Genomic DNA, 21,911 nt, shown 5'->3' with positions numbered 1-21,911 from the left:
CTAAATATGTAAAAAAAGATATCAATAATATATAATATAATTTTCCAGTTTGTTACATATTTTTTTATCATATTAAACATTATAAAGTTGTACAGCAAAATTGAACCTGCTACAATTAGAAATGGCGACACAATGACAATTTAAGTGATCAATCTAGTGTCAAAAAAGTTGAAATTTTTACCTTTTTTGAAGCGCAAGAAATACACATTAATACACATTTTCAAAATGGCCGCCGAATTGGTATTTTTTTTAAATTCTTGTAATAAAAGTTCTACACACAACAGGCGTCTAGTTTTTTGACATTTTTTTCAGATGCGTGTTTGCTAATAAACTTATTCATAATTTGTTAAATATTACAAAAACCCGTTATACCAGATCATAACGAGACTTGAACGTGATTGAAACCTCAGAAGAGTACATCCTTAACTCTTCTTCATTCTTAATTCTTCTTTATATAATTAAAATTATGCATTACAGTTGACTTATAGATTTATGATTAAATTCACGGTTATGTAATAGGGCTTTGAAAAAAAATTGCAAAATGTTTGTGAATTTTTATTTTGTTACAATGTATATTGGACATCCACCTCAAATGTATATTTTGTGTTACAAAAATAAAATGTTGATGTAGCTATTGGAGGATATATTTGAAATGGAGAAGAGGGATAGTAGGAAATCTTGGTCAAATCATCATAAAAACAGTCTTTGATATTGCTAAGTGATTACTAAGTTCTTGGTTTCCAAGGATGAACATCAATTCACTGAAGCAATCACATCAACAGAATTTTCTGAAGTCTATATCTGGAATCATGCTGCAGTCAAGAGTTGGGTTCGATCTGAAAATATAATAAAACCTATTTGTGAGAATCTAACTCTGAAGTTTTTGTGAAATAAAACACTGTATGGGGTTTAACGTTCTCGCAAAAGCTCAGTTCCTATGAAGGTAAAAATGTTCAAGCGTTTCCACCAATTAATTGTAGGCCATAGTAGGAGTCATCAAAATATTACACAATCATCTTTAATAAACAAAATAAATCATCAACATTTATACGTGTTTCTATGACATCAACAAATAGTCCGTTTTGATACTTGTTATTCCAGCTCGCTTTCACTTTACTTATACTTTATATGCAAGACATGTGAAAGTGTAAGCAATAACTATTTTTGTGACAAAACCATGAATATTTAAATTTAATCATAGAGCATTTTAATCATTATTAATGATTTGGCTAGCATTGTATATCCGAAAAGGGATGTGCATATACCGCTTTAAAGATTTAAGCAGACAGGCAGCGAACTACCTTCTTTCAGTACATGTCTCAATGGGTTAAAACACAACAAAGAAATGTCTTATAGACGAGTTAAATACGAATAAATATCTACGCTTACACGCAGTCTGGTGTGCCAAAAACCTTCCGCTGGATGATCTTCAGACCGGTATTCTCACACAAAACCTTGGCTAGGGTATGTCTTCTAATTGCCTTTATTTGTGCTGTTAAGAGAAAAGGATATACGTCAGACATTTTTCATTATGAATATGAATCATTGACTTATCGAAGCGACAAAATCATTTTTGAGCTCAAATTATCAACTTCCATCTCGATATCTAAAGAAATAACATAAGTTAGCGATTGTCCGAAATGCGTAACATCTAAAATGTAAATATTGAACTAAAAACGTGATTAAGTTAAAAATTAGAATGAACACGATAACCATAACACACAAACTATGATAGTTTGTATATTGTGTACGTTGTTTAACATCTTTAACACAGCCATTCCCATACGACGACAGGAACCTATGAGTCACAGCCGAAAGAAATGGATAAGAGAGGTGAGAACAAATTCACCCAAAGTGTTTCAATCGGTGCAGCAAATTCTTTTTTTTTCTATGTGCCCAACAAATAATACATGGAAGAAACTTTGATTCTGCACGTGGTCCCGACTTGTTCGGCTCTTTCGACATAAAGTGGAATACACGCCTATTTTAACGCCTAATTCAAAATGAAGAATTATTATTGCGCTTACAGGTCGTGAATTCCTTGTACGATCTAAAGCCCCGGCGTCGTTCAAAGTAGTGGCTATCGCCGACCTTGAGCCTGCTGAACTGTTTTCCGATAATGCAGGCGAAGGTTGGGCCAACCAGTCCGTCCTCTACATGCGTCTCCGTGATGCCACCAGCAAACAAGTCCACATCTTCAACGTTGCTACACGAAGAGGTAAAATACAAGCATTACGGGAAAGTACGAGAGATTATAGCGAGGGAGACAAATGGAAAACAATGCCAAAATGTTCTTAACGAGTGGGAAAAGAATGACACATTCAAAGGAAAATGTTGACGTATTTATTTTCAAAAACGAGATAGATTAAGTAACAGGCAAACTATCACCATTATTGGCCTTTTGGATTGCCTTTTAAACATTTGATCCCTGTGACCTTGAAAGTTGGTCGAGTTATACTTTTTAACAACCTAGCATGTCATTGCATACCTTTGACCTTTTTGTTATGTCAAGGTCTATCACTTTAATAAAATTGGTAGCTCTTCATCTCAGAAAATCACTGGCCTGATATCATCATCCTAGGCCTTTTGCTTAATCAGAAGAAGTTTATTAAATGTTTTAACATATTTGACCCAGTGTTATTAAAAGCGTGCAAGGTCATTCAGTTGAACAAACGTGTTTGTCCTTAATCCCAGTTTGCTACTGGCCATATGCCATCACCCTAGGCATATTGGTTATTAAAAGACATGTAGTTTAGAGTTTGATGGCGGACGTATGGACCTTTGGATCAGATGAACTAAAATAATTTGAGAGCTTACTAACCAAGAATTCCTTTTTCAAGGGAGGCAGAGTTTTGATATTTCTAAAAGCAATGTCTCGGTTAGTATTGCTATCAATGAATGTGTCTTCCTCCCACCTTCGACTGAATTGTCTTCCTTTTCGCTAAAATCTCTCTGTCATTATCTAGGGTATGAGAGATGACCAACGGAAAGAAACAATGTCAGGAGAACAATGAGTTATGACGTCACAATTAGCATTTCACGGGAAAACGAAATAGGAAATCGACCACAACAGACTAATTTCGGTGTTGTTGTGAGTGGAATATTAGGATGGGTGTAAAAACAAGCATCCAAAACATTGAGGGTGTAGCAAAGTTCCAACCCTCGGGGTTAAAAATCAAACAAAAAAGAATTGATCTGGTAAGAAATTTCTCTGTCACATACTCAAGGTAGGGGGATTATATTAGTTATACTGGCATCATTACAGTTGAAAGTTTACGTTATCAACCGATCAAATTCCCCTTTTTTTATCAATGCAAATTACACATCTGAAATCGATCTTCATTATCGGGGATAGTTATTTGGTTAGTATCCATAGAAAGACTAGAGAAGTTTATCTAAGTTTAACAAACATCCGATAAACCTTATTATAACACAATGTTTGGTAAAATCGAATAATATCGTTCATAAACAATATTATCTTTAATTCCATTTGTACCAGGACCTAGCGGAAATCATAAATAAGGAAAGAAAAAAAATAATCGAATTAGAAAAGGTATGGGATCTTCGTGATCTGAAGGGGCAGCAGTTCAATGTTGAGTGCCCCTAAGCAAAATACACAGAAGAAATACATGCAGTAGATACACTTTGTTCATTCTCAAGAACCAGCAGCGGCTCTTGTTGACTTACAGTGGCAGTTAGGGTTTGTTGTGTGCAAATTAAAACTTACTTATATGTGTTTGCAAGCAATGTTCGATCTTTCGACACGTGATCAGGTAGTGTGTCAAAAGTAGAAACTGTTGTCAATCCACACGCCTCTCTGACAGCCATGTAGGAAGGTAAGCCATGGTCTCGTCCCCGCTGAATATTGGCAGCAGGAAGGTCGAAACCTTCATTCTCGTCGTCCTGAAAGAGTGTGTCTTGTATGGCTGGTGCAAATTCTCTGTAATAAAATATGTTCAGTTATACATATGTTGCATTATTGTCAACTGAGTACACTTGAAAGACACAAGCATAGGTTTTACTTTTGTTTTGCTTGTGGGTTGATGCCATCTTAAAAGCTAAAGTCATATGAAGACATTGGCCAAGGGAGACATCTCAAAAAAGAAAAAAAGAAAAAATATATTATTAAGTTTATATATTTTACAAATATCATAAAATAAATTTAATGACGTATAATGACGATAAGTCATTCTTGTTAGCCCGGATCGAAATGCGCAGAGGATATTGATGTGGCTGGAAACCCGGGTCCCCGGAGAAGAACACATGGTTGGGCAATATCTTTACACGTACGATCAGAGAATCGAAAACATAAAAGTTGTAGGGAATTGAAATGACGTTAGCTGTTGATGGGACGTTAAACGCTGAACAACTAACCGCAGTATGGTAATTCATAATTCATAGATTTTGCTCATCTTGGATCCTAGTCAACGTCTTTGTATTTTGTACGCGTTTAACAAAAAATATTAAAATGTTATTTCTGGGAGTGATTATGCAGCACCAAAAGCGTGGATTGTCATTGGAAATACACGTGTGTTAACGGTTTAGCGATCTTGTAACATCTACGGTTGTAACAGATGATTTTTGGTCTCTTTCATATCCTTTTAGTAGCAGACACCGAAGACAATCCCCGATTCTGCATGATCGCCCACATTATTTGCATATATATATACGACTTCTTTACTTATTACTAACGTTATTGTGTATCAGACACGAATATCTGTCATGAAAACTCCGATACCTGTCAACGTTGTTAGCAATGCCCGTTGCCAAAAATCTGGTAAGCTTGGTCGCTTGGTCGTGGTCCTGGATTTCAATCGGTTGAAAGAATGTCTCGGAAACGGGCTTCTCAAAATCGGTTGAATAGTCCTCGTTAAGAAACTTAAACTTGTCCAGGATCATGGAATGGCCAAACCGGTAGGCTGCAGTGGAAAACTCGTTCAGTATAGATGGGTTAACGTTTGGATTGTAGCCGCTGGAAATAAAATAATAATCCTGGTGAATAAAACACAATTAGAAAAAGTATGATATGAGGGTATCCACAGGTCCACTCAGAAAAAATAAGTCGGAACATTTTACCACACCCGACTCAACCAACAATCAGAAAACAAAATGGAAACACCAGTCACACTATATCCATATCCATAATATGTGTGCAACATCTTAGTTTAGAGTTTAATCGCCGACAAACAGATATCAGATCATGTAGGGGATTCAAACATCAGCCTCTCCTTAAGAAACAGCATTTTAGGAATAGATATTGATTTCATAGACTAGTGCAAAACAAGCTACAGATACAAATCTTTTAACGATTATGTAGTGTTTCCTCATTAAATTCATAAACAATGAAAACAACAACAGAACTTAATTTAGCAAGCGTTTAGAAAATCGAATTTATTTTTACGGATGAATTAGCGATGGAAGTCTTCAAGTCAATGCCAAGTGACAGAAGTTCTATTATACCCAGGTGGTATCAAATACTAGGCCATCATACTTACCGATATTGGTTGGATTCCAACCGATGCTTTCTCATCTCCGGTGAGCCGAGAACTTCAGGTAGAAACTCGTAGAACGTGATATCCTGTAAGATTCCAATAAGAATCCTTCTTGTTTCTTCAAATAGTCTGTTGCTATTTTTCCGAAAGCGACGACATTTCTTTTGAAGGTTCTTGGCGATCCGATTGTGTTCGCGCAGGAAAACGGTATGTAACAGACCAAGATTTAGTATTTCGTTGGATCGCACATCTCCTGCAATAATAAAAAGTATATTCCAGTTTTATTTGGGGGGTTTTATCCCCTGGAAAACGATACAGCTTCCAGGCAAAAGTACGTCAGCTGTATTCCAATGCACGATATTTAGAGGTGAGTCAGAATGCTCCAACTGAATCGGGTTTGGTTTCAGTCGTTTGCTTAGGTTTATATATACAAGGATTCCACGTTCCTTTAACAGTTTGGGTCACTTGAGGTCGTGTTACGTAATGTACGCGTACTGGAGGCAATGTTGCATCCATGCCTCACTGAAATACCATGCAGAAGGCATCAATCATTATTACGTTTGCGTTTGTGCTCTCTACTAAGAAACACAAAAAAACACAGCAAGTTGTAATTGTAATGGGGGCCATTACAGATGTCCCCCAAACACCCCTGCAAAAGAAAATCCGCCATATTTCTAAAAGAATGTAAATAACCACAGATACTTCTTATCAATACTTACACAAGTCATGGTTGGTACAATATAGCTGCATACCAATATTGACTGAAATCGAACAATATCTTAATTTCGACCAATCAGAAGCCAGTAAATGGCAGCCATGTTGTCGAATCAGAAAACGAAAGCCACAGTTGAGTTTGCAGCGCCAAAATCCCCTACATACAAAATTTGAGGGACATTAAACAGTTAATATCCAGGATTCGACCAATCAGAAGCCAGTATATGACAGCCATTTTGTCAAACAGAAAACGGATGCCACAGTTGTGTTTGCACCGCAAAAATACACCTCCATACTTGATTTGATTGAAATCGAACAATGTCTGAATTTCGACCAATCATATGCCAGTATACCGCGGTAAGAATGTCGAAACAGAAAACTGCCAAAATACACCTACATACTAAATTTAAACGAAGCTGAACCATAACTGAGGTTCGACCAATAAGAGGTCAGCATATAGCGGCAATTTTGTCAGATAAGTAAACGGATATCGTAGTTGAGTTCGCAATGCCAAAATACACATACGTAACAAATTTGAACGAAGTCGAACAATAACTGAGTTTCGACTAATCATATAAGGCGGCCATTTTATTAAATTAGAAAACAGATGTCGTGCCATAATGAACCTACATACCAAATCTGAAATGCATTTGAAACTGTTTTCTGTTAAGGGTACATTCGAGAAGATCAAGCATAGACAATATACCGCCAAACCTGGCAACACCCTACTTTTTGTTTTAATGCCTAACTTTAGCCCAGGTGAAGCAGACAAGGGGTTCCTCAGGCCAGGACCTACCAAAGTCCTTAAAAACAAATTCAATGGTAGTTCTTATTTCCTATTTAAAAAATCAGTATTTAGGGCAAAAGTATGAACTGGTTCACCTGCGGTTAGTAAAATATGTCCTGGCGGAATAATGTGATGCATGACTTCAGCATGGTATTTCAGTGAGGTAGCTCTATAAAGTTGACATCAGATCCGCACTATCGCAAGGAGGCAAGTACACCTTCATACCCTTACTTAAGCACTCACGCACGCACATACATCACATTTTGAGGCACGTCGTCCTTAGATGACTTTAGCTGTTGGCAGGACGTATAACCATGCACAACCAATATTTTGCGTTTTCTATTAAGGGTGCATTCGAGAAGATCAAGCATAGACAATATACCGCCAAACCTGGCAACATCCCACTTTTTGTTTTAATGCTTGAAGTTAGCCCAGGTGAAGCAGACAAGGGGTTCCTCAGTCCAGGACCAAAAAACCTTAAAAAAACAAATTCAATGGTAGTTCTTATTTCCTATTTAAAAAATCAGTATTTAGGGCAAAAGTATGAACTGGTTCACCTGCGGTTAGTAAAATACGTCTGGGCGGAATAATGTTATGCATGACTTCAGCATGGTATTTCCGTGAGGTTGCTCTATAAAGTTGACATCAGATCCGCACTATCGCAAGGAGGCAAGTACACCTTCATACCCTTACTTTAGCACACACGCACGCATACACATCACATTTTGAGGCACGTCGTCCTTAGATGACTTAAGCTGTTGGCAGGACGTATAACCATGCACAACTAATATTTTGCGTTTTCTAGTAAGGGTACATTCGAGAAGATCAAGCATAGACAATATACCGCCTCCATTACATATTCACACATACATTACACGCATGGACACATCCTTAAATGACTTAAGAAACAGAACGTTTAACAAAATAGTACCAAACGAAGGACAGGCCTGTTTTGTAGACATGGGAATGTCTTTCTGCAGAGTCGGTGCCCTACATGTCTCCTATTTGTTGTGGACACTGTATAGACCAAAATCAGTCGGCTGTCCTCAAGATAAAATAAAAAACATCCAAAGTGTTTTTCTTTCCTACCTTTTTTACATACTCTTTCCTTCTTATCTACTATTTCTTTCCTTTGGTGTGTGCGTAAGCACTCGTTTTCATATGACCTTGCTAACAGAATCTCACAAATAGAAGCACGTCCATACAGGCAAGGTCACACAATGATAGATGGTACAAGTATTGCTTCCTTAGGAAAATGGCAACAACAGATTCACACGTTGCTAGCATAATGTGACCGGGCGCAATGCTGTGCTGGGTGCCTTTGGCATGGTATTGCAGTTAGATAACACTAGCACTAAGGTAGGCATCATATCTGGGCTATCACAAGGAGGCAAACACACAATTATACCCTGCCTCTGGCACAAATACAAACATACACAAAGTACATGGAGACATGTCCTGAAATGACCTTAGCTTTAAACAGGACTTTAAACTATAGAAAACCAAACAAACTTTAGTCTTTGTGCAAAAGAGGAGCATTGTTAAGCAAAAATTTTGCAAGGCTACTGTCGAATTATTTATAACGTACCTGTTTTAAGACAATGTAGCAAAGGATTAGCCGGCAACACACACTCATCATCTGATGCAGCGGGAGGCATATTGTTCCCATCGGTTTTCATTAAACCTGCAAAAGATGCCAAATATTTAACTATTCTATTTGTTTTGGTTCAATAATCACATTTATTCTGTATCGTTGAAGGTTTATATAAGACATCACATGTTTTACTTAATGTCCTATTACTTATGACAAAGGATAGCTCAATAAAATGAACTTGTACAATCGTTATTTAATCTGCAGACGGATAGAAATATAAAAGACAGAATCATTCTCCTCGGTACTAAGTATTTAAAACTTTCAATACCACGAAGGCTTATCATTTGTTAGATTTCACGAAAGGTTTTGTTTGTACGGAAAACAAAAGATTCTGCATAAGGCTCACATCAATTGCCTCGTTTGAAAACGTGCAAAGGCATACAGCGGTTATTTATACCTCCTGTGCTATGTCTGAGGGCTGCCGTCTCTGACTCGCTGGAACCGTACACATTGGATCCATCAACGAAATGTGTTATTTGATTCAACGTCTCCCTGTTGCCTGGAAAATAAAATAGTTCCACAAAATAAGAAAGAATATGTTTACCGAAAAAGGGTTAAAATAAAACATTTTTGTTACTCGGCTTCACTATGTCATAGCAATGTAGACTCAATGTCTTGCCTTGTATTGAAATCGATGACCAAAGTGATTTGAAAGAAATGTTAGCAGAACACGGGTAGGCTGCCCGTCATTATCGCTATCCAATCGGCAAAGAGCATATTTGTTGTCAGTGACGTCATTTGAGAGCTTATACAAAAAGCAGAAATAGTGAAGCTTTTTATTTCTGCTCTGGTAAATTAATATTTAACACTTTGAGACATGTAGAGACAAATAAACGAAAGAGTATCGAAAGATCAAAACAATATACATTCGTCGTATTCTAAAGCGACATAATAAAAATCCTTGTATGAAATACTAAAATGCATTAAGTTGATTTGTAAATTATAGCGCTGTAAAGTTGAACTATTTCTTGTGAAAGGAGAAAACATGTATTACTACACGACGTGTGTAATATCTTCTTCAAAACATTAAAGATATTTAATTATGTAGGAGTTGCTCCCCTTTGCCTTTACTTTTAACACACTTTGACCCATAAGTGCTGCATTCTCAACCATTAAAACAAAAGTTGTTGCCCAATGATTATTGCAGACAAATTATGTTTAAAGCGTAAATATTTTACCATGATCGAATCACATCAATCAAGATGAAATGATCTGATTGAGGTATGTTAATTATTTATGCGCAGTTTGAACTTCACATAAAACTCGGCCTCAGAATCCGATTATGTTTGACTCACACATTTTGCATAAAATCGGATGAATTATAATGTAGTGAACCTATTACTTACACATATTTTACCAACTTCAAATATGGTTATATAAATATTAACAAAGTTTCATCAGATTCCGGACAAAGTTATTGTGCGGAAACAGTTGGCCATTCAGGCGGAATATGCTATAATAAATTTTGAATTGATATTTGTTTACTTTTCACAAAACAATTCATCAAATTCAAACGATTTTAAATACAGTGACTTTACATGAAGCAAAATTTGAAGGAACAGACTGACGGACACACCCAATTCAACATAATGTATCTTCCTTTTATTATAAATATCTATGCAGTGCTTTTTGAGAAATATTAAAAACAAGATCGTACGGTCGAAATGCAATATGGCTGCATGATGTTTATCTTGTTTCCCGAATCATTCTTAAAATGAAACATGAAGGACAACGAAGAACCCACATGTGAAATCCAAAGACTCGACCTTCATGTTTGAGCTTGTGTTAATATTATATTGAATTTGAACACTCTTTATATTATCTTTTAATGTAATAACCAACTTTATTTAAGATCCAGAAGCTATTTATTTATTGTAATTATAAAAACTGACGTCATACACAAATATTAGACACTAGGGAAATATACTTTTTTGTAATAATGTCTATGTCATGTTGGATTTATTAAACTCGTACAATAATTGATTTGGCGCGAGCTTTTAAGGACACGAATGTAAGATTCTACTTATCTCATTTCTTTAATAGTTAAAAACACAGCTAACTTAATTAAGGTGAAAAGAAAGGTACACCAATCATATTCTTGTCTTTTTACGCAATGCAAAGTAGTCCGTTCAAGATTTTTGTTAATAATGAACAGTTTTCAATGCAATGAAATTTTTAAAAAAATGCTGAATAAACATTTCAAATTCCCTCAATATCAAAACCATTTAAAAATGATCAGCAAAAAAATACAGACCCATCTCAGCAATTATGACATAGTAAAATGGGTCAGTTATGCGATAAAATGAAATACAATTTTTAAAAAATCTTACTTATGCCACATCCAGTCTGTATGGCCGGAGCTGACCTCACAAAATTGATACATTTTGACGTGTAATATGGATCTCCGGGGGGCACAGGTATTGGAAAGCATTCTGGTCTGCAACAAAAATATCAGTAGGTTCATTTTCAAAAGATTGCTTTTTAACTGACTTTTCTTGCAGACCACAGAAGAATATTTCTCATCATTGACGTGTTTGTCTTCAGTTCTAGATGTATATTACACACGGGGGAATGTCTATAAATAAACTAAGTTCGCTACCCCAAATAAACCAAACTGTTTCATCATCTGTTTAGCCAACAATACTGCTCGCTAGAGCTCGTGATACAACAATATGCATCTATATCCTAAATGATGATTAAACAGCAGCCAATATAAAACAAATATTTTGCATATGATAGTTTGAAAAATTCATTTCGGATAAAATAGAAAATATGTTTGGCTGCTAATAATTGGGCTAAAAGTCAGAAGGAAAATTTAATATGTTTTTTGGTTTGGTTTGGTTAAGTATTGTTTAACATCAACAGCTATGGTCATTTAATGACGGCCTCCCATGGTGAAAGATGTATGCGTGTAGTGTATGCGTGTGTTTTGGGAGGTTGCGATATGTTCGTGTTTGTCTCCTTTTGATAGAGCGGAACTGATGCCGACTTTATACTGTAGTGCTACCTCACTGAAACATACTGCAACGGCGAACTACCCGTCACACTCCTAAATTGCTGCGCGTTGAGCAGGAGTAGAACTACCATATTTACAGACTCGGGTATGTCTCGGCCAAGAGACAGAACCCAAATCCTTCCTAACAGGGGCGAACGCTTAACTAAAGGCCAAAAGTGAGGCATTGTCAGGGGAGACATTAGGAAGAACAAAGTTGTTTAGAAAGAAGAGAAAATATAAGATCCCAAATTTAGTCGCCTCTTACGATCATGCAATGGAGGTAGCAGGTACAATTCTTACGCTCTACATGCAGGGACGTTAATATGTTTAAAAAGACAGGAACAGAACAATAAGATGAGGTATATACAAATTCACAAATAGCATGGATAACATCAGGGTAAGTATTCATTAGACCGATATCTAGATCCTACTTAGTTTCCATGTTGAAGCCCAATTTCCTATTCCCGTGATTTTCTTTATAAAAAACACAATTTGAAAATGATATTGAAGATGCTGACCTAAGCCGAATACTGTTTTCAATGTTTACATTTGACTTTTTACCGTGTTTAAACGGTTTCAGCGAGTAACAAAAAGTTGGCTTGAGCACAGAGTTCATGATTGACCATGAGAACGGTTAATACAAATACGAGTCCAGGTGTTGCGATAATTACCTTTCCATGAGTGTACCATCCGGGTTCTCTATACAGCAGTGTATATTTGTATCGCCAGTTCCTATCAATAAATACAAATAAAAGGAGTGTTTAAAACGAATATTTTGATAACAATAAAAATCATATCTCTTTTCAAAACATCGAATCTTACCAACCTAAATAATGGTTATTTGTCTTTTCAAAAGATATGTATCTAAATTATAGCCACTTTTATTATTCAATTTAATATTTGTCATTGACCTTTTCGTTTCTTTGATGTCATTTCTATGTGTTCTATCTTTTATTGGCCGTATTCCGTCTTTTCTGTGTTGATTCCGTCTTTTCGTTTTGCAGAGTTATCTGCTCTTGTGAGCAGGTATTGATTGTTACGTCATTTGTTTGTGACAGTAACGTCATCAATTGTTGAGAAAACGACGTAATTTTCTCACTTAACCAATGACGAAACAATCAATACATGCTCACAAGAGAAGTTAACTCTGCAATACGCAAAGACGGAATTGACCTTTTATGTGTTGATAGGCCGAAACAAGTTCAACAGTAATAATCAAAAAACAGATTAAGTTTATGATACCAGCCTTACTTGTGACAAAAACAAATGTTGAAATGTTGTCAGATAATTTAAATGTTTGTCTAAATACACTGTCGGCATGCTACTTTGAAACATTTAGCCCCTATTACAATATTTATCTACAACTTCCACAAAAAGCTAAATAATCTTAACTTATTGAGAAAAAATCTAATTAATACGGCAATACTGGATAAACAAGGAAAGAGCTATTTTTAATTGCACACCACTTACTAATTGTCGTTGATATTTTAAATGAACAACTCTAAATAGATTTTTTTCGGAAGCTGATAATTTATCCTTATAGTTATCTCCTAAAAAGTCAGTAACTTCTGTCTTCTGAAAGTTGTATTTTTTACCTAAAAGTTTGAACTTTCTTTCATCATTCCAGCGTAGACTTTTCTCTGATAACATTTCTTCACCGTAACCTCGTTTTACCCCAAGATACCTGTGTTTTATCTAAGTAACCTAGTAACCTACAACATTCTCCAAATCTGTTAAAGCGGTGTGTAAAGATAAATGATCAGTATCGTCGGCATATTGACTTATATTTCTACCACATAGCTCAGCACAAAAAATGTACTGTACTGAAATAATAAATATATAAGGCGAAAATGGATCACCTTGACGAACTCCTCTCTTTTTATTTAATTTGAATAACTCTTAATTGTGATCATCGCTTGTAATACAACTAATTTATTTTCTAAAGTCTCAATATCCCCGACTCTATGTTAACTACAGTGTTGGTAGTACATGCCCTTCAGTTTTGTTTCTGTATCATGTTCTTGAGCTTGTCTGTCTTTTTTTAGGAGCAATATACTATAGTTTTACCCCCCAACCTTTTCTATTTATACTCTGTGCCATCAAAATATCAATAAAATCAAGGCTTTGGATGGGCCGGTTATTTCCAGATAACGTTTCTTGTAATTGTATTTGTAATTTTACTGTTTCAATCTTATTATGAATTGGGATGTTCCATTCACCATCAACAACTGTAGTGTTATTTCCTATAAAGATTCGCTCTTTCTTACTTAATTTGCAATAGAGTGAAGAAAAGTCTTCATTTAGTCAATATAAACAGACTAGAGTGAAATGTTGTTGAGGTTACATTAAGTCCCGTGGTAAATAAATATCAACTATAAGGTAAATGATTTAAATTTAAAAGTATATAAAAAAGAAATTGCGACACCTTTACTATTACTAGAAAAATAACAGTCTGTTTTTGTAACACTATTTCTGTGACCAAAATTGTTCAATAGGTTGCGTAACAACAAAAACGGTATTATAATATATGTTTTTCTGTATAAACAACAAATCTATGCCTGCGTTTTTCTTCAACTGAAAAAAAACCGACAATTGCAACACCCAAGATTCAGGCTACCGGACAACCTCCTGTTTTACATTGTACAAAGAAGACTTAAACTAAAAGAGATAGCGAACATTTACCGACATTAGGTACACTGTATGATGAATACTTTTGTCAGAAAAAGTGTTAACCCGATCATACACACTTGAACGCATACACAACAAACATGGAGACACGTCTTTAAATGAACTTTGCTGTTAATAGGGTGTTAAACAAACTACAACCAAGACCAAACATACATCAGTGTTAAATATATCTTATTATTTATCATTTTTAATTGGTCCACTCTTCATACATCTGTCATGCAGTTATTTAAAAGAAAATCGGAAACCATAGCGGGATATCGATGAAATCATAAAAATGAAATGAGGAAACATGTTATCAACAACAGTGTTCCAAGTGTTAAAAGAAAAGTAAAATAAGCGCAGCTAGAACGAGATTCCAACTGTGAGCTTCAGATTGATATGCTACTACTCCAACCGATTGAGCTGCCTGGTCAACAGAAGGGCCCTGGCCCAACTGTGCACCAGTTATATCCACACGGAAGTTAAGGGGAGGTTACTGTATCAAGGAAAAATCAAAATACAGTGGAACAGGGATCCGTAATCTACACAAGTTAAAACGTGGGAAAATACCATGAAACAGCATGGATTGATACCTTTAGACTCCGGCGTAAGTGTGAGGTCGTGATCCAGGAACTGCCCAAAAGCCATCACAAAGTGTGTGTACTTTGGGTCTACGTTTAAGTCATAGTGCCTTAGCGCCTTCACAGACACCTCACGTGCACCAGGGAGTGGCGATCCGTTGATTGAGGTAATACGAGGTACGTCACCCAGATCTGTAAAAGAGTCGAGTATTGATGAAGCAAAATACTTATATTTTACAGATAACACCACAGCCAAAACTGTCTACAAGGTGAAAGAAATGCGTTTATTATTCTCACGTGATTATAAACCAGGTTACTTGTTCTGATGGTGTTTAAGGACATTCCAATTCGGTACATCTTTCTTTATTGAATTCAATAATAATATGCTTTGGATAATCTGACATACTTAAAGCGTCGCCGAATACCGGTGGGAGGAGCCGTGCATGTGGCGTGTGAGAACGCCCCCATGTCGGGTGGTCAATGTTGTTGCATAGCCCGTCAGCTGTTCGAAATCGCGCGTATCGTCGTAGTTCACAGAAACGTTTTACCGCTGGACTGTCTTCTTCACAACCGCCTTCCTCTGCAATATTTAGTTCCGTATTTACTCTTTGCCATTCTTCTATGAACACAGCATTGGACTGGAGCTCAGCAGGAGATAACGATAACCTGTTAACAAGTACGAGTACAACTTAACACAAGTCAACAGAAATACATGAAAAGTGGCGTTAAGAATAGAGATGCAAACAGGCTTGAAGATTAACACTGAGAACTGCGTACATTCATTAACGAATGTACAACCAATTGTACAACAAATTATGACATTGACTAAACATACATTGTAAGCACTATGACACTATCATCAGACATATAATAATATATTTCTTTTCTAATTCTCACGCAGTGCTTTTGATTTGCAATTATCTAGGAGGTTTAAAAAGTGTTTTTCCAAGCGAATTAATCGAGCGCTAATGTTGACGTATACGTGCTAATATTATCCTGTTGGTGCTTACAACATCAGCCCAGGATGACACGTGCACAACTATGGAACCAGGGTAACCAAGTTATGAAATTTATAAATAAACTGTCAAGAACATCTCGAGAAATAGTGATAGCAAACTTCAACACTCAAAATGCTAGATGGATGCCTGGCGGCATTTCCTGTTTTTGCAAAACTACAAACAAAAGTATACCTGCATACGAAATCATAGAAAGATCTCCTAAGTACATTTTGAACAATAGCGAAAACACAATTGATCAGTCTGCTGATGATGGGCTTAAAACAATGTTGAAGTGTATATGGTTCCCGGCACGCTATGCGTTGAGGATGATCGCCTTTAAACACAGCATTCCCCTCGGTCACATAATATCTTACAGATAATGACGAGATTTAAAGTTATATTTTAATTGTACAAGTATTAAGTACATTGAATATACCAGCCCTTCAGCGAAAAGCATGTAACACGGAGGGAAGAGTTGTATAATCGTAACTTACGCTTCAGCGATGTGTCGTGTGGCAGCTAGGTACAGTACGGCGTGTTTCTCCATATAAAGAGTGGTAGGTGTCGGGAACATCAGCAAACCCATTTGCCAACGACAGTTATGTGCTGATCCAGACACATCGTACTCTAAACAAAGAAAGTATACTTTTTAATCATATGGTGTTTTGTTTTGTTAAACATCCCCGCAGCAGCTAGGGTTAAATTAATATGATAACGGTAGAACGAGGACAAGCAATTTTGGTATTTTTTAACAGTCACGTCAGAAAACCCTAATTCTGTAAGGGGTTGATGGTTGCAACATTAATCTAATCGCGTTTTACGTTACACATGCATCATGTTTAATCTTCGTTTCTTCAATTTCCAAGAAACTGCCGGTCACATGGAGATTAAGTGAATAAGAAGTCTTGATTATTCAACTCTGTGATATAGTACGTGCATGTGATCCCCGGAGATTCAGAGTTTGAGGTAATTTCAAATCTTATGCGAATTTAAAACCCGGAAATCTCGATACTGAAAGGCCGTTTCACACTTCCAATAACAACATGAACAACATTTAAAAGCAGTTTAATATGACATATATTTGAAGCACAATGTTTATTTGGTTGCCCAGGCAAACGGAGAGTGAAACTCCTTTGCATATGTGTGTATAAAGTCGCTGCTATCATAAACTAGGTCACGCACCCGTTGGCAAGATACACGCCTCTGTGTAGCAACTGCGTTTGCAACCACGTGTTGAAATGCACACAAAGAAGGTAGACTTAGTCTTATATGTTCTTATTTATGAAAGACGTTATAGAAGGGAATTGGAGGTACTTCAATAAGGTCGTTTTATTACGATGATATTTTTCTTATTAATTTATATTTGTCTATTTATCTATTTCAAATACGGTTTTATAAGAGTAAATGATGTGGAAATATTTGACCAGTGATCATTGTAATTAATTTATATAATAATAATAAATAATATAATGTAGCTTTTGCAGAAGCTGTCCAACTTCCACTTGTATGTAGGTGCTGCATTCCAAGAGTTAGATATCCCAAAACCTGATGTATACCCGGATGAACATGATGGAGATGGGCCACAAGCTGCTGATTAGGTTGTTTAGAGAAAACAATGTTACTCAAAAGAGTGTGCTGTTGTCTGTTTCTTTGTTATTTTATGCTACCAGTAGCCCAAATTTCCTCTTGCTCTGACACCGGACTAAGACGTTTCGATAGATAGACGTCCCTTACCAGACATATACCTGTCAAAATGTCTAAATCTGGTGTAGAGGCCCAAGGAAACTCGGGCTATGCTACCAGTAGAATGGTCCAAAAGAAGGTTGAATGGTATTGTACAATTCAACGTTTAATCAATGAAGGAAATAGAAGTTTATTCAACGTTGAGCTTGATTGTTTGATTTTGTTTAACGTCCTATTAACAGCTATGGGCATTTAAGGACGGCCTCCCCTGTGTGCAAGATGCATGCGTGTAGTGTATGTGTGTTTATTTTGGGAGGCTGCGATATGTTCGTGTTTGTCTCCTTGTGATAGCGCGGAACTGATGCCGACGTTATAGTGCTACCTCACTGAAACATACTGCCGAAGACACCCAGCAGGACGCCTAACCCGGTCACATACTGACAACGGGCGAACCAGTCGTCCCACTCCTAATTTGCTGAGCGTTAAGCAGGAGTATAACCTACCAGTTTTAAAGACTTTGGTATGTCTCGGCCAGGGGACAGAACCCAACGCCTTCCTCACAGGGGCGAACGCTCAACAAATGGCCAAAAGTGAGGCATTGTCAAGGGAGACATTAGGAAGAAGAAATTATTTAGAAAGTAGAGAAGAGATAAGGTCCCAAATTTAGTCGCCTCTTACAATCATGCAATTGGGGGCAGCAGGTACAATTCTTACGCTCTACCTGCAGTTTCACATAAAGAAGGAAACATCAAGCCTAATCTTTCCAAAACACTTTTTACGAGATAAATACGTGCTGATACTCACGGTGGAAGTTTGGCTTGACGAATTCATAAAGATGTTTTTTGGCCTGTTCTCCTTTATCAAAAGCTTCGCGTATAATCCCCTCAATGGAAGCAGCGCCATCAACATTGCGCAGAAATCCACAGATAAGAAATGTATATAACGACCATTCGAAAAGAAATGCCATTTCCTGGAGAGAAAAAAAAAGACAAGTTTGTTAAACTTAACAAATCATCATTATTGTTCGTTTTGCGATTGGATTTTTTTCTTCTTCGTTTGAGTTGTGACGTCCTTGCAACATCTGAGGCCATTTGAACAGTGTTACCTCGGGAGACACCACCAAAATATAAGCGCTGTTCCCAATATAACATTTGGCAACATCACATTTTCTGTTTACTTCTAAACCACCTCTTAAAGGATGTTGGTCTTTTCAATAAGATATAAGTCACCATAGCCACTTTCAATATTTAAGTTGACGTTTCGTTGATGTCATTTTAGTTTTACTTTTGTTTTTTATCGACCATTGGTTGGCCTAAATGACATATCTTGTGCTGATAGGCCGTTAAGCATGTAATCACAATATATTTTACGGCCCATCGACAGTGCAAATCATTCAGGGTCAAATGCCTTTACGTTGATGATTTATTATAGAACCTGTCAAGTCTAGTTTGGTTTGCTGTACAGGGTTTTACCTCCTATCAACAGATAAAGTCTTTTAAGGACATGACGTCATGTTTGTTGTGTATGCGTGCTTGCGTGTATGTGTGCTTGACACAGTTAGCGCTGATATTATGCCGAAGTCTAATAAGGTTTCGAGTGTTCTCATTTTCACATATATTTCATATCTATATTGATGTATTTTTATCAACATATTGAAATATGCAATTAATTTTTTTATATAATTTATTACAAAGAAGGCTATGTTTCCCATTAGGTCAAAACAAAAAGATTGTTTCGGGAAACATGTCTGCATTTCCACCCAATACTATAATACTATGGCTCTTAATTTGTCAAGAATAAGGTCAGTCTCCCAGAACAGGAAGAAAGTACATTTTAATAACTAGCTGTGAAATTTGCCTGGCTAATAGATTAATCTTAGATACAATTAAGTGTTTAGAGTCGGCAGTAAAATCTAGGGTAGGTCGGGATACTTGAAATACACATATTGTTTTGGCCTTAGTACACAAACAGTTGAAATATAATATATTGACAATTTTCTATGCGTTCATTTAAATTTAAATTAGATTTATGTGTTTCATTATTGTTTAAAATGTAAAAACAATACCAGAAAAATATAGCATTTCAGTTATAACTAACATTTTAAATGTCATGATGCATACGCATAATAGTTGGTTTGGTTTTAGTTTGTTAAAGTTCATATCAACAGCTAAGAACATCTTACGACATACCTCCATTTATGTAATTACCGCGTGCTGTATAGTGACGACAAGAATTCGTAAAATTAAACATTTGTGAAAAATCCTAACTGGTGAAATATTTGAATCAAAAGAGATCGATTATGATTAATTTAGTATCCAATTAGCTTGGAAAAAAAGAGGTTACACTCAAATTCTTCAGCGCTCAGTAGGTTGGATTTTATCCCGTTTTTTGTCCTTTTAACGGTAAGGTCATTTAAGGACGTACCTCCATGTGTCGTTCCGGTATTTATACATTTCGCTTAAAATAATTCATTAATTGTGGGTACCAATTTCTGATGTCACCAGTTTTAATCAATTCAACTAATTACATATAATATAAACCACTTTAAGATGTACTGTCCTTAAACGTTTGGCATCGTTATTGGACCAGGCCGCGGTACTTACATGAGAGGTTTTGATACGACCTTCTACTGTCGCTTGATTGGATGATTTTAAAACATTATCACGAGTTACTTATTACCAATGACTAAAATAATCGACCATAAATAATCAATTAAATATCGGGTCATGTCTCTCCGAACAATTTGAACCTTACGACTTGAACAAATTAAAATATATCGTGAAAATTGTATTTCTTTACATATTATTAGTGTTGATCTTTTATTTCTTTACATATTACTAGTGGTGATTGTCGTGAGGTTAAGTCCAAATATCTTGATATTTTTTTTGTTGTTTACTTTTTTACGATTTTGGTTTAGTCTGTACAAACACATCACGGTTAAATACGCCTTCCACGCCGAATTTAATATCAATGTAATATTTTCTACTTCATAAAAGCAAAGTCAAATGCAGACGCGTACAAATTTACAAGGGTTGTATGGTGGGGTTTTTTTTGCTACAGGGTGGTCGGATGGTGTAGTGAAAAGCGCACTGGCCTTTCACCAAGACGGCCGGGGTTCCATTCCCCGATCGGACGTGAAAAGGTATTGGGTCACCTGTCCGACCACGTGGGTTTTCGTTTTCTCCGGGTACTCCGGTTTTCTCCCACACTAAGACCCCCCACCCCCTCACCCCCGCGCTAACATCCAGGCAAACATATTTGTTTTTTGGTTGATATAACATGTTTCATAATTGTTGTAAAATAAATACAGTTTATATTTATGATTATTTTGCTACACGTCTTAATAACAGCTTAGATAATTTAAGAACGTGATGCCTTTCTGTTTGTAATGTTTGCTTGCGTGTAACGAAATGATGCTGAAGGTAACCAGTACAACCGGTAACCGGTAAAGCCAAGCGAGGCAATTAAGAGGTTGTTACAAGTGTAGAGTGAAATACCAACATCCTCCCAAACACTGCAATGGTTGCAACAAATTTAACTTTGTCGCGTGTGTGTCCCTAGGGAGAGGTAACAATCGCTAATCCTCAATTCTGTGGAGTTACCACCACATCAGTTGTCTCACAGCAGGTATTTGTGTATATGCCTTCTTGTGATATCGCTGATATGATGTCAGACAGAATAACCGTTGTAATAAGCCAGCAGATCTAAATAGGTCTCTCCAATGTTCCCTGGGTAGAAGACATAGAAGTGCAATAATGTATCCTTATGGTTTTCTCCTGTTAGATATGGCAGACTCATGAATAGTTAAAAGCACTCGTATTCGAAAATAAATTGTATGTGTCTTTGCGATGTCTTAAGTACATCAAAGGGAAAGAAAATGTAGTCGATTGTTGTGAAGAAAGCTGGTATAAGTTTAGCTATCACTCTAGTTCAACATTCGCGGCTATTTCATTGATAGGCAACCAAAAACTGTTTGACAAACAACAAATATGTCACACCTGTGAACACGTATTTAATTTAGATTTTTTTTTTCACTGACAATTTGTCATTTAGAGCCAAATAGCACTATCAAATTAGACATTCTCCACAAAAATGCAATACATTAAACGTTTCGTATTTGAAAAGGGAGTTTAATGTCCTTACTACAGCTTAAATCAATTGACGGGTATCTAGGTAGACGCCCCTTTTGCGAAAAGGGTGCCAACATGCAACAGAGTATAACTCATGAGTAACATATATTACATTTTAACAGTCATTATAACCAAAGAAGAGGGAAGATCTCTTTTTTTTCCTATTGGGCCCAACCCCTTTGTTCCTGCGGGAGTGTGTGTGTGGGGGGG

The 21,911-nt window shown here is 36.4% G+C and overlaps 1 protein-coding gene across 1 annotated transcript in view; it reads right to left on the bottom strand.

Moving 5' to 3' along the window:
• Window positions 1–376: 376 nt before the first annotated feature.
• Window positions 377–21,911, bottom strand: part of LOC110453857 (chorion peroxidase-like) — a 24,037-nt gene continuing 2,502 nt past the window's right edge. The window contains exons 2-15 of the mRNA XM_021503041.1: window positions 18,376–18,541; window positions 16,383–16,515; window positions 15,297–15,556; window positions 14,903–15,082; window positions 12,314–12,374; window positions 10,978–11,084; window positions 9,045–9,146; window positions 8,582–8,677; window positions 5,496–5,745; window positions 4,739–4,972; window positions 3,728–3,940; window positions 2,028–2,206; window positions 1,390–1,492; window positions 377–836 (exon numbers count right to left, since the gene is read on the bottom strand). Of these exons, the coding sequence (XP_021358716.1) occupies window positions 776–836; window positions 1,390–1,492; window positions 2,028–2,206; window positions 3,728–3,940; window positions 4,739–4,972; window positions 5,496–5,745; window positions 8,582–8,677; window positions 9,045–9,146; window positions 10,978–11,084; window positions 12,314–12,374; window positions 14,903–15,082; window positions 15,297–15,556; window positions 16,383–16,515; window positions 18,376–18,538 (2,142 nt within the window). The 5' untranslated portion in view covers window positions 18,539–18,541 and the 3' untranslated portion in view covers window positions 377–775. The remainder of the gene's footprint in view (window positions 837–1,389; window positions 1,493–2,027; window positions 2,207–3,727; window positions 3,941–4,738; window positions 4,973–5,495; window positions 5,746–8,581; window positions 8,678–9,044; window positions 9,147–10,977; window positions 11,085–12,313; window positions 12,375–14,902; window positions 15,083–15,296; window positions 15,557–16,382; window positions 16,516–18,375; window positions 18,542–21,911) is intronic.

The sequence above is a fragment of the Mizuhopecten yessoensis genome, unplaced genomic scaffold (genome assembly GCF_002113885.1).
Source record: "Mizuhopecten yessoensis strain PY_sf001 unplaced genomic scaffold, ASM211388v2 scaffold7521, whole genome shotgun sequence".
NCBI classification, from domain to species: domain Eukaryota; kingdom Metazoa; phylum Mollusca; class Bivalvia; order Pectinida; family Pectinidae; genus Mizuhopecten; species Mizuhopecten yessoensis.
This window is presented reverse-complemented; position numbering and strand designations above follow the sequence as displayed.